The sequence below is a fragment of the Gekko japonicus genome, unplaced genomic scaffold (assembly GCF_001447785.1).
Source record: "Gekko japonicus isolate JY-2015 unplaced genomic scaffold, Gekko_japonicus_V1.1 scaffold2113, whole genome shotgun sequence".
NCBI lineage: Eukaryota > Metazoa > Chordata > Lepidosauria > Squamata > Gekkonidae > Gekko > Gekko japonicus.
This window is the reverse complement of record NW_015160284.1, coordinates 154656-168387: the sequence shown is the minus strand read 5'-3', so window position 1 is coordinate 168387 and position 13732 is coordinate 154656. Positions and strand designations below refer to the sequence as shown.

Here is a 13732-nt window from a genome sequence, read left to right as displayed (position 1 = left end):
CTGGAGTTAGATCCCTGCAGAGGCCATTTCAAAAGGTATTTGGGGGGATTCAGCCGTCCCTGAAGGGATTTTTTTACTTCTTGGATTTTTCTGCAGTCACAGGAGGTATACTCACTATGTAGGAAAAGCTGTTGGGGCAGAGTGAGCTTCCTGTTAGTGGAAATAAGTATCCGCACACGGCGCCCTCTGTTGGAAATTAGATATATAGATGTTGTTTTAAATTGTTGTAAGCCGCCCTGAGCCGCTTCGGTGGGAGGGCGGGGTAAAAGTCACAAGCTCTGGCACAGCTGTCCTTGAAAAAGAGCAGTTTGTGTCAGAGTTCTCTCAGCCCCACCCACCTCACAGGGTGTCTGTTGTGGGGAGGGGAAGGGAAAGGAGTTTGTAAGCCGCTCTGAGACTCCGAGTGAAGGGCGGGGTATCAATCCAATCTCTTCTTCTTCTTCTTCTAAACAAACAAACAAACAAATAAATAAATAAAATGCATACACCCACAGAAGGAAGCATTGCCACGCAATGTAGTGGTTTGGTGTAGTGATTAAGTGTGCGGACTCTAATCTGGGAGATCCGGGTTTGATTCCCCACTCCTCCACTTGCACCTGCTGATGTGACCTTGGGTCAGCCACAAGCTCTGGCACAGCTGTCCTTGAAAAAGAGCAGTTTGTGTCAGAGCTCTCTCAGCCTCACCTACCTCACAGGGTGTCTGTTGTGGGGAGGGGAAGGGAAAGGAGTTTGTAAGCCGCTCTGAGACTCCAAGTGAAGGGCGGGGTATAAATCCAATCCAATCTCTTCTTCTTCTTCTTCTTCTTCTGTGCTGTGTATATAAATAATGCAACCATTTGGGCAGGGCCCCTCACTTGGGTCTTTCTGAGGATGCCAACTGGGACAGTCAGCCTTGTTCCCGTGGTTAAAATTTCCTTTGCAGCTGCATGAGAGAGCACCAAATGGCACGAGAGCCAGTGTGGTTGAGCAGTTAGAGTGTTCGTCTAGGGTCTGGGAGATCCACGTTCAGATCCCCATTCGGCCCTGGAAGCCTCCTGAGGGACCATGGGCCACTCATGGCACTGTCAGCCTAACCTACATGACGGGGTTATCCAGATAAAATGGAGGAGAGGAGAACGATGCAAGACTGGGTGTCACAAGTACATCTGTTAGCGCACGCAGGGTATGTTCGACGCTCCATTTGGGAACAGCCCTTCCGCTGCAACTGCCGAAATATTTTTATCAACTGACAGTTCCAAAACTAAGAAGAGCTTTTACTTTGGCAAGACTGAACGTTCTTCCCTTGGCGGTTTTGGAGGGCAGAGATAATAAGAGTATCATACTCTAATAGCACATGCAGATGCTTGTATGATACAATTGAAACCATCGAACATACGATTATGGAGTGCCCTATATTCAATGAGTATGAGGGCTGATTTAGTCACCCCTTTACTTAAAGATACGGAATTGCTAAATGTACGAGCCCAGGTGTCATGGCTACTATCGGATACAAATGATTGTGTCACCCTCTCAGTGGCAAAAGTCATAGGCGCAACGATCAAATATAAGAGAAATAATACTGAGTAAGGTCTTCTAAAATATTTTTTGGTTCTAACTTCTGCTTAAGGAGATAGCTGTATGAGCAGTATGAGATAGATAGATATACAGACAGACAGAACGATGTAAGACACCTTGGTTCCCTGTTGGAGAATGGTGGGATAGAAATGAAATGAAATGAATGTGTCAGAGGCGTCTGTGTGGCTTCATATGTAAGTGTAAAGCAGGTCTTATGTGTCTCCTTTATATTGTTATGATCCAGATAATTACACTAGGCTTCCCCAAGGAATTTGACTTACACAGTGGGATTTTTTTTTAAACTTGTATTCCTGCTTGAGAGCAAATTGTTTTATCGTTAGCCTCCTGTAATTACATTAGTTTACTTTCTGTGAACTATAATAGCTTCTGATGCGGTTTGCCTCTTGTGAAGTTGCTCTCTCTTCTTCCATGTTAGCTGTTGAGAGTTGGCCTTACGGAGGATTAAAAGAGCCAAGGGTGGTTGAAACGACAAAATGGCTGCCTACTTATTCCAAGGGTGAGTGCCTCTGTCTTCTTCCCCTTGCAAGTTTTAAGAAGATAGTTATTGAGATGTCATATGGCATTAATGACTGCAGTTTCATATGGCTGTCAGTTAGTGAAAGAATTGTTTAGTTGATTAATCATCCTCTTTTTAATCAAGTTGATTAATTAAAATCCACATAGTACCAAAATCTCAATGTTAAGTACAATTTTGAGATCTTAGTTAATAAACAGAAACAATCACTCATGCATAGAACAAATATTTTAATTTTTTAAAACGTCTGTATTACAGTATAGCACAGTCAAAATGACTTAAAAATAAACATTTCAGTTTCACAGGTTAAAATTTCCTCTCATTAATCCCAGTCAGCCCCTGCAGATCTGAAATTCTCATCCTGCAGTTAGTGTTGCTAACACTTTATACCCCACCATTTATAATATTTATGGTTATATATATAGGATTTTTATTGTGGGTATTGTTGTTTTCTGCTTTGGGATTTCAGTCAGAGGGAAAGGCAGGTTACAGTTGTTATGGAATGAGCAATATAAATCACAGGTATTCCATTCCTGAAGGTGTATTTGCATGGTGGTCCATGCTAATCCACAATGTTGACTTGTGACCAATGAAAAGTCAGAGCAGATGTGGAGTTGCTGCAACTGGCTTCCAGTTTTAAATTCTGGTGTGTACTAGGAACAGGAACATACCATTTTAAAAAGCACAGCTCTCAGCGTAGTGTGCCAATCCTAAACAGAGTTACACCCTTCTAAATCAGTTGAAGTCAGTGGTCTTAGTATGGTGTAACTCTTAGGAGTGTACTGTAAATTGGAGGTATTAGGGCTTGATGGGTGAGTGTAGCCTAATTTAAATTCTCATGAACTAGTCTTACTAAGTACCTGCGGATGGCGGGCAAACTCCTGGTAATTGTTGCCGGTGCCTGCTGATGCTCATCTGGATGGTGGGCAGAAGCAGGCTGGCAAAACAGTGGAGGGTGGGAGCAGTCTTTGTCGCTGTGTAATGATGTCACTTCAAGCACAACCCAGAAGCACCAGCATCACACTGGGGCAACACTCTAGCAGTTGCCACAAATGAGTGCTAGTCACCCTGGTATGAATGCCGGCATTTCTGTGTCATGCCAGAAGTGATGGCATTGTGCGGCAACAAAGATCACACAGAAACCCCTGCGGTAAGCACCTGCTGCCCCCCATATCCTGCAGGTTTCCAGGCCTTGCCTAGCAGCCCTACTCATGAACTCTTTTTTCAAGACAGTGGCATGCATAATAGTCTAGATTAGTGCTCCCTGCTTCGATGCCTAGCAGCCTAACACTGGGGGCCATAACCTCAAAGAGAAGTTGCCCTGTGGCAACAAGTCATAAGGGGTCCAAGACGAATGATGGGCCGCTTACCGTGGACCACGGTATGAGAATCACATTCCTGTGAAAATAGTGGCATGTTATACAATTTGATGCCAACAAATATATTTTTGAATAAAGTTTTAAAATCATATTTTCAAGTAGATTGTGGACACCCTCCTTTAATACCCGACTCTGAAATGAAGTGGGATAAGACCTCTCGGCTGGGAAGTGTTGTGGAATACAAATGCAACAAAGGTTTCTACGCCACAAGCCCGAAAACCCTTTCTTACTGTAGCCATAGTGGATCATGGGAAATCCTGGATCTAAGATGCAAAAGTAAGCATATAATGAAATATTCATTTAAGACAAGCTATAAGCCTTTTTTTTTTGGCATGTTTAATGTGATATTATTGACAGTTTTTCTCCTCTTTACACGCGAGCATGAGATTTTTCAGAAGCTAGTTGCTGGAATCAATTGTGGAAATTTGTTTAATTGATGTGATTGATTAGTTGACTGAATTGTTGGTATATAATTGATTCACTTTTTGCAGAGTAATCAACTAATTGATTGGATTTATCGATTCACTTTGACATGATTCACCTGTGTATCTAGGGCTGGAGAAAGAATCACTTCCACTGTCTCTTACAAAGTACAGTGTGAGTCTTTTGTTTTGCCACTAATATATGTAGGTCAGGAAACTGCCATGTGCCACAGCAGTCTAATTAATATATTTTTGGCAAGAGAAACATATGCGCTGAACTTCCTATAAGATAGTGTACATTAAAGAAATCCAAGAAGAGTTTTGTTTACATATACAATTCAGCCCTCATGCAGCACTGCATACATGTCACACTAACCCCACCTCAATTCTGTACCAAATATAATCATAGTTCTGAACCAAAAGAAAACAAAATTCTGAGGCCCATATACAGTATGAAAAGTGAGCTAATTTACATCATCCCTTGCTTTGCATAATGCATTTTGCAATTGATTTGCATAATTTATTCCTCTAGCAATGGGCATTGCTCTGATCACTGGAAACTTATTCAGCAACTTCTCTGGCTTCTTATTTAGCAGGCATTGTTTACACACAGTTACAGTGATAAGGAAACCATGGCGTTTTCATTTTTAGCAGAACAGGTTCTCAGGGGAAGTTAAATTCTTGGCCCAGTGCTATCTTCTACATTTTTTTCTGCACTGCAGAATTACAGCAGTCATTAGGCACTTGGGACTTACGGGGAGGTAAGTCCTACTTATTTTTTGGACTTTTAAGAAAACATCACAGAATTGGGGCTGTCTTGTCATGTGTCAAAATACCAATGAAGCAGTTTGGGCTATAGAATATATACAAGGATTTTAAAAGAACTGACTTGAACCTTTGTCTTCAAATTGACAGGTTGTTCATTCTGTTAAGTCTGCCTTTGCCTGTGAAAAAGGGACGTACCTAGAGTGTTGCAGTAAAGAATGATTACAGCATTTCCCCTAAGCTGCTCTCATAATTAGAAAGGCATTTTAAAGGAGGAGTTCAGTATCTTTGTGTTTCATTGTTATGTTTGCAGTTCTCTTTAGCAGCCCCAGAGGACTTTCACATTGAACAAAATTTCTTGTTTCTATTTTTATCTCTGCAATGTTGCCTTTAGATTAATGCAGATTAATATAATAGGTCGATGTAACTCAATTAAAAAAAATTATTCTGCTTCACAGAACTAGTTCTACAAGACTTCCGAACATTTTTCCCTTACGACCAAAGGGACAGCCAAGTCTTAATTAAAATGGCAGGAAAAAGTCAATAAACCTCCCTGGAGAATATGGCTAAGAGCTGAAGTGTTGAGCAGAGTGTTCTATAGGTTTTAATTTCCCTTTCAAGTGGTGTCTTCTGAAAAGGGCTTCCTCCAGCTTGGATGATACTACCAAGCAGTGCTCCATGAGGTGTAAGACAAAGGCAACGCCCTCCCCCCCCATGCACCCAGGCAAATGCAGGGTGGATCAGGCTGTCAGCACTTGTTAGCCATGATAGCTCTGTCTCCAGAGCAGCCTCTTAATAATAATTATAACTGGGGCAGCATTTTGCCTTCAAGGTCTGCTCATGGGCCTTCAGAAGCAGCTGGCTGATCAAATCCTGTTAAAAGGGTGCTGGATTAAATAGACATTTAGTCTGATCCAGCAGGACTCTTTTCTTCTTGCATTTGTCCTGTTCCCAGGTTCCCAGCCTATGTATTTTGGTAGCCTGATTCCATTTCCACTCTGTGTTGCTTGCTTTATTGTCCAAAAGCCCCTTTATTCAGTTAGCTAGAAACACAGTGGAGATATGGGTACTGGAATAATTACATTTAAAAACTGTACTGTAAAAAAATAGTTATGTATATGAGGTTTTAATTTCTCGTGCTTCTTGAAAATAGTGGTGATATCCTACTGTCTGCATGTATAAGGCGCATGGGTTTTCCCCATGTTCATCTCTGTTACTTGCGGCAGCTCTTTCCGACGCCTCAGAAAGATCATTCATGGGGTTGCAAGATCTTTGCAGAGGGACAGCAGTGAGGATCAGGGGGTCAGAGCAGGGAGATACAAGAGGGGGAAATGCCTTCTTGTCTTGGTGGTGTTGCACATGTGAAACAGGAAGGAGGCGCTATTTCACCTCCTTATCCCTCCTTCCGTCAGCCTCCCCAGCCTGCATGGCTGCTCCTTGACACAGGTTCCACAGCTAGGGAAATGATCTTTCTGGGGGTCTGAAAGAGCAGCAGCCATGAAAAGGACCATGGAGAAACTATACCTTCTGTGCACAGAATGGTAGAATACTGGCCCAGTGTACATAAAAATAAGTAGAAAACATAAAAGCCAGAATAAAAAAACACACACACATGCATGCACACGTTAGTACAACCTGCAAACCCTAAGGAGAAATCAAACTTGTCAAACTGGCCTTGCATAACATCTTCTTCATTGTAGAACTCCCACGGTGTGAACATATACACAGACTTTGTCTTACCTTTGACTCTGGTGAAAAAGATTTTGCAAGACTTTTGCATGAAAATAAGCAGTAAGGTGAGCAAACACACCAGGAACAATGAAGTTTCTCTCAGATTATTTTCAGCACACTGAGGGAGGGAAAATCCTCTGTAGCCTTAAAGCTTGCTCTGCTTACTCACAAGACAGAGATTGGTATCAGTCTGATGGCCATAGGCATGGCAACTGAGCATGCTCCAATACCATAGATCATGTTGTGTACAAGCAAGTGAAGGCTTGTGCTGTTTTTGCCAACTGTTGCCATCATAACCCGGTAACCTAGAGAGTATCTTTTGAAAATACGATTACATGAGGAAGATGATCAGCAGTGATTGTGTAATATGTTGTTTCACAGTGAAGTGAGTGATTGTAGTGTACACTTAAAGGACAATTAAAAAATAGAACACTGAACCTTAGAGTCATAAGGCTAATGCAGTTGGGTAATTTGTCAGTTCGGGAGGTGAATGTGATTAGTTTGTAGGTCAGTTAATAACTTCCGTTCCAGTCTCTACACACACTTCCGTTCCAGTCTACACACACACACACACACACACACACACACACACACACACACCCAAGACTGTGAATTAGGATTGCGGTGGTGAGGGGATTTAGGGGGCATTCTGGGGTGGGCTGTATTCCCAAGTAGATGTGCATAGGCTTGCATAGTATTTATGTACCCAGAAGTTACATCATCACATTGGGGATGTCGCACAACAACTTCCCTGTTTGGGGGTGGGGTTCCCCTGCTGGCCACCCTGGGACCTGGCAACCCTACTATGAATTAACTTCTGTGCACCCATGATCTGCAGTCAGAAGATGAGGTATCCAGAGTTCACTACCGCATAGGTGTATGTGTGAAAGTGTTCCTTGTTAACTGTGCACTGTCACTGAAACTCTGGTGAACTGTGTGAGGACAACATGTAATTTACAAAACAATATTATGCAGCATGGAGATGTGGAATGGTATAGTATAACTCCATTTTATCAGAACTCAGAAGCTATGCAGAGTCGTTACTTGGATGGGAGAGCACTAAGGAAGATTTTGCAGAGTAAGGCAATGGCAAACCACCTCTGCTTAATCACTTGCCATGAAAACCCTGTGGGGCCGCCATAAATAGGCTATGACTTGACAGCACTTTACACATACATTATGCAGCATGGTTAAATATTTATTTATTTATTTATTTATTATTCACATTTTTATCCCGCCCTCCCCGGAGGCTCAGGGCGGCTGAAATAAAAGCTGAAAAATCATCCAGACACAGCATACAGGTAAGTTCCGAAAATCAACAACAAAATAATTCTTACCCTTGTATAGTTAAAGTAAATAGTAGTAAATATATAATATTAACATAGTAAATATATTGTCAATGCAATACTTTTGATCAATACCACCTGAGAATAAGTGAGATAGGAACAGACAGGGGAATGTTTCTACAAACCTGGAAACCCCCAACTTTGCAGAAAAATCTTAAACGTAAAAAAATAAAGGAAAGGAAATTAAAACTCCTTTAAAGTGCTGAAATCTTCCTTATGAGATCTTTGCAGCCATTTTGGATTGCTTAGGCAACTGCTGTTGCCCAAGTAATCCAAAATGGCTGCCACAGTATGACTTTGAAATTGGAGTTGAGTGAGGCCAAAGAAGAAATAATCAGGCAGGAAAGACCAAGTTGAGGAGAGTGAAGGTGAAGGAGGAGGAAGGAAATAAAGGAAAATGGAACAAAAAGAGGGGGGTAGGGAAAAGAGGAAGGAAGAGACAGGTGGGGCAAATTGAGAAGGGTAAATGAGAGGCAAGGCATTCAGGACAGGAGAGAAACAGTGGGGGCTGTGTACCTGAGGGAAAGGTAATTTAAGGTGGGGAGAAGGCCAGTGGGAGACTTCTCATATGTTCCTTGCTTGGTGCTTGGTGCAGATTACAGAATGAACTAAACAGCATATGTTGGTCTTTCTGGGTATGGCGCACACGCGCTTGTGAAACAGTGTTGGCCTGCATGCAGCAACATTACAGACCAGGAGAGAGGAATGCCAGCTTTCTCTTGGCGTTCTCCAAGAAAGCTCAGAAAGAAGAGGCCATTTAATGAACTGAGATGAAGGCAGTTTTGCCATCACTCTTTAAGATCTTACTAGTTAAATGAGAAACTGTTTACATGCAGTAATTTAGTTTTGGAAGATGTACAGGGGAGTCCTATGCAGTGTTCCCTCTAAGCTGAGTTAGTGTGAGCTGGCGCACAGTTTTGTAGCCTCCGGCTCCAGAGCAAACTAATCTATGCAGCAGCCAAATCGCTCGCTGACAACTTTAATGCCAGGAGCTCACAAAGTGGAATTTTTGCTCACGAGACTCCACCGCTTAGAGGGAGCATTCGTCCTATGTATGTGTATTCAGAAGCAAGGCCTCTGTATTTGGTGGGATGTACTTCCAAGTCCATGTGCATAGGCTTGCGTAGTAATACATAAGATTGTGTTTTAGGTCACTAGTTACAGATGGGATGAGATAACAAGGCTGCCCACTGCCACTGGAGAGAGAATTTATGTACCGTGGAAAAAAGAGAGAGCCTTTTTGGTCTGATCTTATTCAAACTCAAGTCATCTGATAACGTGTTTAATTGCTTGGAGAAAGGCACAGGTTGGATGCCAGCCTTCAGAGAACCTGGTTAGTCAGATCAAAGAGATTTAGCTCCACTACGATAAATGATGGTCTAGATTTTTATCCAGCTTGCTTGTTCAGCTTTGTGTGTATGTGTGTTCATGTGTTTACAATATAAGTTAATAATTGTAAGATTTCTAACCTAAATGATCAAACTTTCACAGAGCAAGGGCTTTCTCCTGCTGTGTAGAAAGTCATGCCACGTTTTTAGTTTACTTCAGACTCCCTTTACCTCATGCTATGATTAATCTTTCTTTCTTTTGAACAGTGTCACTGTTGGGACTCCCACCCACTGCCTTTGGCAGTCAGTTTTAGTCCTTTTATTATTTTAGCCTGATAGCTTCCTGGTGGATTTTTAGACCAAAGAAAGCAGTAAATCATTAGCTCAGTCTTTGTTTCTTCTCGCATGAACTTTCCACTTAACTGTTTCTGTGAGAGAATTTCTGGTATATTTGGAGGGGGGGTGGCTGGCATGTTTTAGCTACTTCCTCTAAGCATCCAGACTGAGTTCTTACAACTTTAATAGCTGCACATAGAAGGAATAACTCCAGCAGCGCTTCAGGGGAAGGCAAAGAAGTACCTGTTGAAATTTTCATGTCGGTACAATTGTTGAACCCTACTATCAACACTGGTGTGTGTGTGTGAATTTCTACTCTGGTTGTCTTTTTTGGGGGAAAGTGGCTCTACAACTTTGTCTTTTTAGGATATGGTCACCTGCGCAATGTCTCCACTTACACCTACAGTTTTTTCCAATAAGTGTTTTTTATTTTGAACAATATATACAACAGTACATTCATAACATATATTGCAAACAAAATGTACCTTGAATACAAATGAACCCAGAAATCTACTGATGTTGACTTTTGGGGGGTGCTTATTTTACCCACACACATAAATCATATTTAGAGTTTTAAAAAGCACCACACAAGTCTTTTCCTTAGAAAACAGCTTTCTAAAGTCCTTTGGAGATATACTGCCTTACCTGATAATGTGAAGAACATTTACCTCACTACAGAGAAATATATTCTTGGGGAACTAACCCCCCCCCCCAAGAAACTGTGCAATAAGTGTTATGAATGCTGTTATTTTCTGCCTCATGTGAAAATATGTTTTCTGGCTCCAGGTATTTGGTTACTGTGAAACACAATGCCATATAAAGGATAGGTCTGTTAGAGGCTGCTAGCTGTGATGACTAAACCAGCACCTGGAGGCAACATCAGGGGAAGGCCTCAGCCTCTGTGCCCTGTTGTTGGAGCTCCAGAGGAACTAATTGGCCACTGTGCGAGATAGGATGCTGGACTAGATGGACCACTGGTGTGATCCACAGGGCACTCCTTGTGTTGTTAATGTCTTCGACCACCACACACACACACACACACACACACACACACTTTTTCTACCCCAAGATAACATTTGAATTTGATTTGGGGGTATGAATATATCTCAGAATACAATATGTAGAAGTTTTTTTCAGCATATGGTAGCAGTGTAATGGGAAGCGTCAGTCTTGTACCTTTAACACTGTCTTGGAAGTCTCCACGCTAAACTGTGCAGCATATACTTATAATAAATTCAGAGTGCAGGCCTCAAGGCCCACATAACTTGTGACACACGAAGGCAGACACAGCCCAGCAGTCAGATGTGGTGGTCACAGGGGCTAGATTCCCTGCTTGTCTGGCCCTGCAACAATGAGGCATCATCATGGTCTGTGGCAGGCCATATTGCATGGCTGGTGGGCTGCTTTGGAAATACTGGGTCACAGACTATGAAGATCTGAAAACATAACTAACAATAAGCATGCCCAGGGGTCATTTCCTGCGGGAGCACACAGAAGCGGAGCTCCGGCAGTAAAGAGCCCAGGGGGCGGGCACATGCAACAACCCCCGCCCCCTGCTCCCAGCAGCCCCGGGCCAAGAGGAGCAAGAAGCAGCCAGGTAAGTTGCAGTGGGTGTTGCCTTCTGACACACTTCCGGTGATGTCAGGGGGTGTGGCATATGCAAATAAGTTATGCTAATGAGCTCCTGCACCTCTTTTTCTACAAAATGACCCCTGAGCATGCCCCTCGCAAAGGAGAGAAGAAAATGCTTGGAGAAGGTAGCAGGACTTGCAAAATTAATGAAGTGGTACCCTTCTGGTTAAACCTTTGTCTTGTTTAATGGTTTAAAAAATAATTTAAAAAAGATTTGGCAGGTTTGTTTAGACAAATGTGGGAATTACCATTAAAAGCCCATTGTGGCATTTTAGAAATAATGAGTTGGCTGGGGTGTGCCTAAATTAAATACAGAAACAAGCTATCAGGCTAGTGAAAGATGAAGGTGTTTTGGGGGGAGTTTTCTTAGGTCAAGTTAATTTCCAGGTCAGTATCCAACAAGTTTGCTATACTCATCCATTTTGCAACAACCCTTATTTCTTGCATGTCATTGTGCACCACTGGGAAGTATTTCGTAAGCTGTACTGGTATCCTACCACACATTCACACACTGTTCTCAGCTCTTTACCATCTGAGGTTTTTGGTTTCTGCTCAGCTGCCCTCTCCCTCAGGGATCTTTGAGGCCCCCCCAAACCAGTTTTGCACTCAAACAGAACAACAGTGGCATCCAGTGGCCTTCTTCAGTAACAGCATGCGTAAGGAGAATATGATGGTTATGGCTGAAATCAAGATAGGTAAATATAAATGAGGTAGGAATAGGAACTAGGGGTCGTAGTTCAGTGATGAAGCATCTGCTTTGCATGCAGAAGGTCTCAGGTTCAAACCCTGGCACCTCCAGTGCAAACGATCAGGAAGTAGACAATATGAAAGACATCTAGCTGAGACCCTCGAAAGCCTCAGACAGTTAAGGTAGGCAAACATAGACCTTGATTGGCCAGTGAAGCGAGTCAGTATGTGTGTGTTCATGGATGTATGAGCCACACAGGTGCAATGGTTTGCCTCATTGCAGAGCCTATATGGGCCAGTGGTATTACACATAGCTCCTGAATGCAAGATTCCTCATTAATTTTGTTGAATACACATAACAGTCTTTTGGGTTAAAGAAAAGTATGCCCTGGTGTGTGAAGCAAAGTTTCATGCAAGAGCTGTGCCAAGAAGAGATTGTGAGATCGAGCAATTATTTTCATGTAGCAGTAGCAGCAAGGATGAGGTGGTGTTGTCCTTTTGGCAGGTGAAAGTTTTTTTTTTTAAGTGCTTTAAAGTTAAGCATTTCCTGTGTTAATTTATCTTTCTTGAATTCTTTTACTCACTATGACCTTTGCTGAACAGTGAAATATATTTGATTATGATAATGTCTGGTAGCTGAGAAGATGTTCTTAAGCTCTCCCAGCATTCAAGAAATAATCTTCTTAACCATTTCATTGCCTGCTCTGGTTCTCTCTGCCTATAATATGTGTGTTATGTTTGATCATGTGACATGAGATGCTGGAACAGAAAGAAGGAACCATCTCTCCTCTTTCAAAGCACCAATGGCTAAAGGCACAATTCGTCATGTATTGCTTGAAAAAAAAATGTTCACAATTCGTCATGTATTGCTTGAAAAAAAATGTTTGTTGTTTGTTTTTTTGCAGAAATACAGCCATTTATTGATTTTGCAGTGAACAATTCTTGTTTGACATGGAGGAGGCAATATGAAAGTGATGGTGTAAATGAAACTTACAGAGTAAGTCACACCTGGGATGTGGGGTGGGCATACTGTATGTATAAGAGATTATTTTAAAATTGTGGCTGAATAAAAGTGGTCTCTAAAGCCACTTGACTTTTTTTAAAAAAATCAATATTTTTATTTGATTTTATATCAGCCTGTCTCATACATACTAACCAAGTCAACCACAAGATTACATAAAGATCCTATACCAACACTTATCTTTACCATCAGCACAGAGTAATGTACAAGTCCAATTACCGTACATTCCCATTCATATTTTAAGCATATCTTCCCTTTAAATATCTCATCTGTGTTGAGTAAAACCTACTAATACAATTTCCTTAAAGAATACTTGCTAACTTTTCAGAAATCGATTACAAAATTTCTATCCATAATATAGAACCTTCCCACTATCTTGTTGTTCTTAATCTTAACTTTACATCCATCCTCCTGTAATCTGCTGACTCTTTGTTTTATATTTTACTCATTTTTAAATCCCATTTCTTTTAATACACTTTTTATTTTTCCTGTCCGCCTTTACATTCTTTAAATTCATAATTCTTCTCCTGAATGCCTTTATAGAATATTTAACTAGAGGGTTTGCTATTCTGTTTTGGGACTTAAGTTTTTACATTTTATTAGTACCATTATCTTTCCGTTATTAGTCTACCTGGACTCTTCCTATCTCTGTTCCACCATATTTAAACTACAACCACCATCTTTAATCTGCTATCGCCATACCTCCTACAAATCTGTTACAATGAAGTCTATTTACCTCCCTCCTTAACCTTCTAATATCACTCCACACCTATAAATATTTACCATTATCATAATCGAGTCAAATCATTCAATTATATTAAAACTTATTCCATTAGTATACCAATTCATTATGTAATCACTCTTACAGTCATGATTTCCATTCTATTTTATAATCATTTGATTAATAACCTTTATATTACTATTATCATCCCCCTCAATTTCTATTCAATCATGATTTCTTACCAATTTAAAACCTTAATACATAACTTAAATTGT

General features: G+C 41.2%; 1 protein-coding gene across 1 annotated transcript in view; it reads left to right on the top strand.

The window, feature by feature from the left end:
- Window positions 1-13732, top strand: part of SUSD1 (sushi domain containing 1) — a 79448-nt gene that overhangs the window by 27186 nt on the left and 38530 nt on the right. The window contains exons 8-9 of the mRNA XM_015415576.1: window positions 3568-3744; window positions 12621-12712. Coding sequence (XP_015271062.1) covers window positions 3568-3744; window positions 12621-12712 — 269 coding nt within the window. The remainder of the gene's footprint in view (window positions 1-3567; window positions 3745-12620; window positions 12713-13732) is intronic.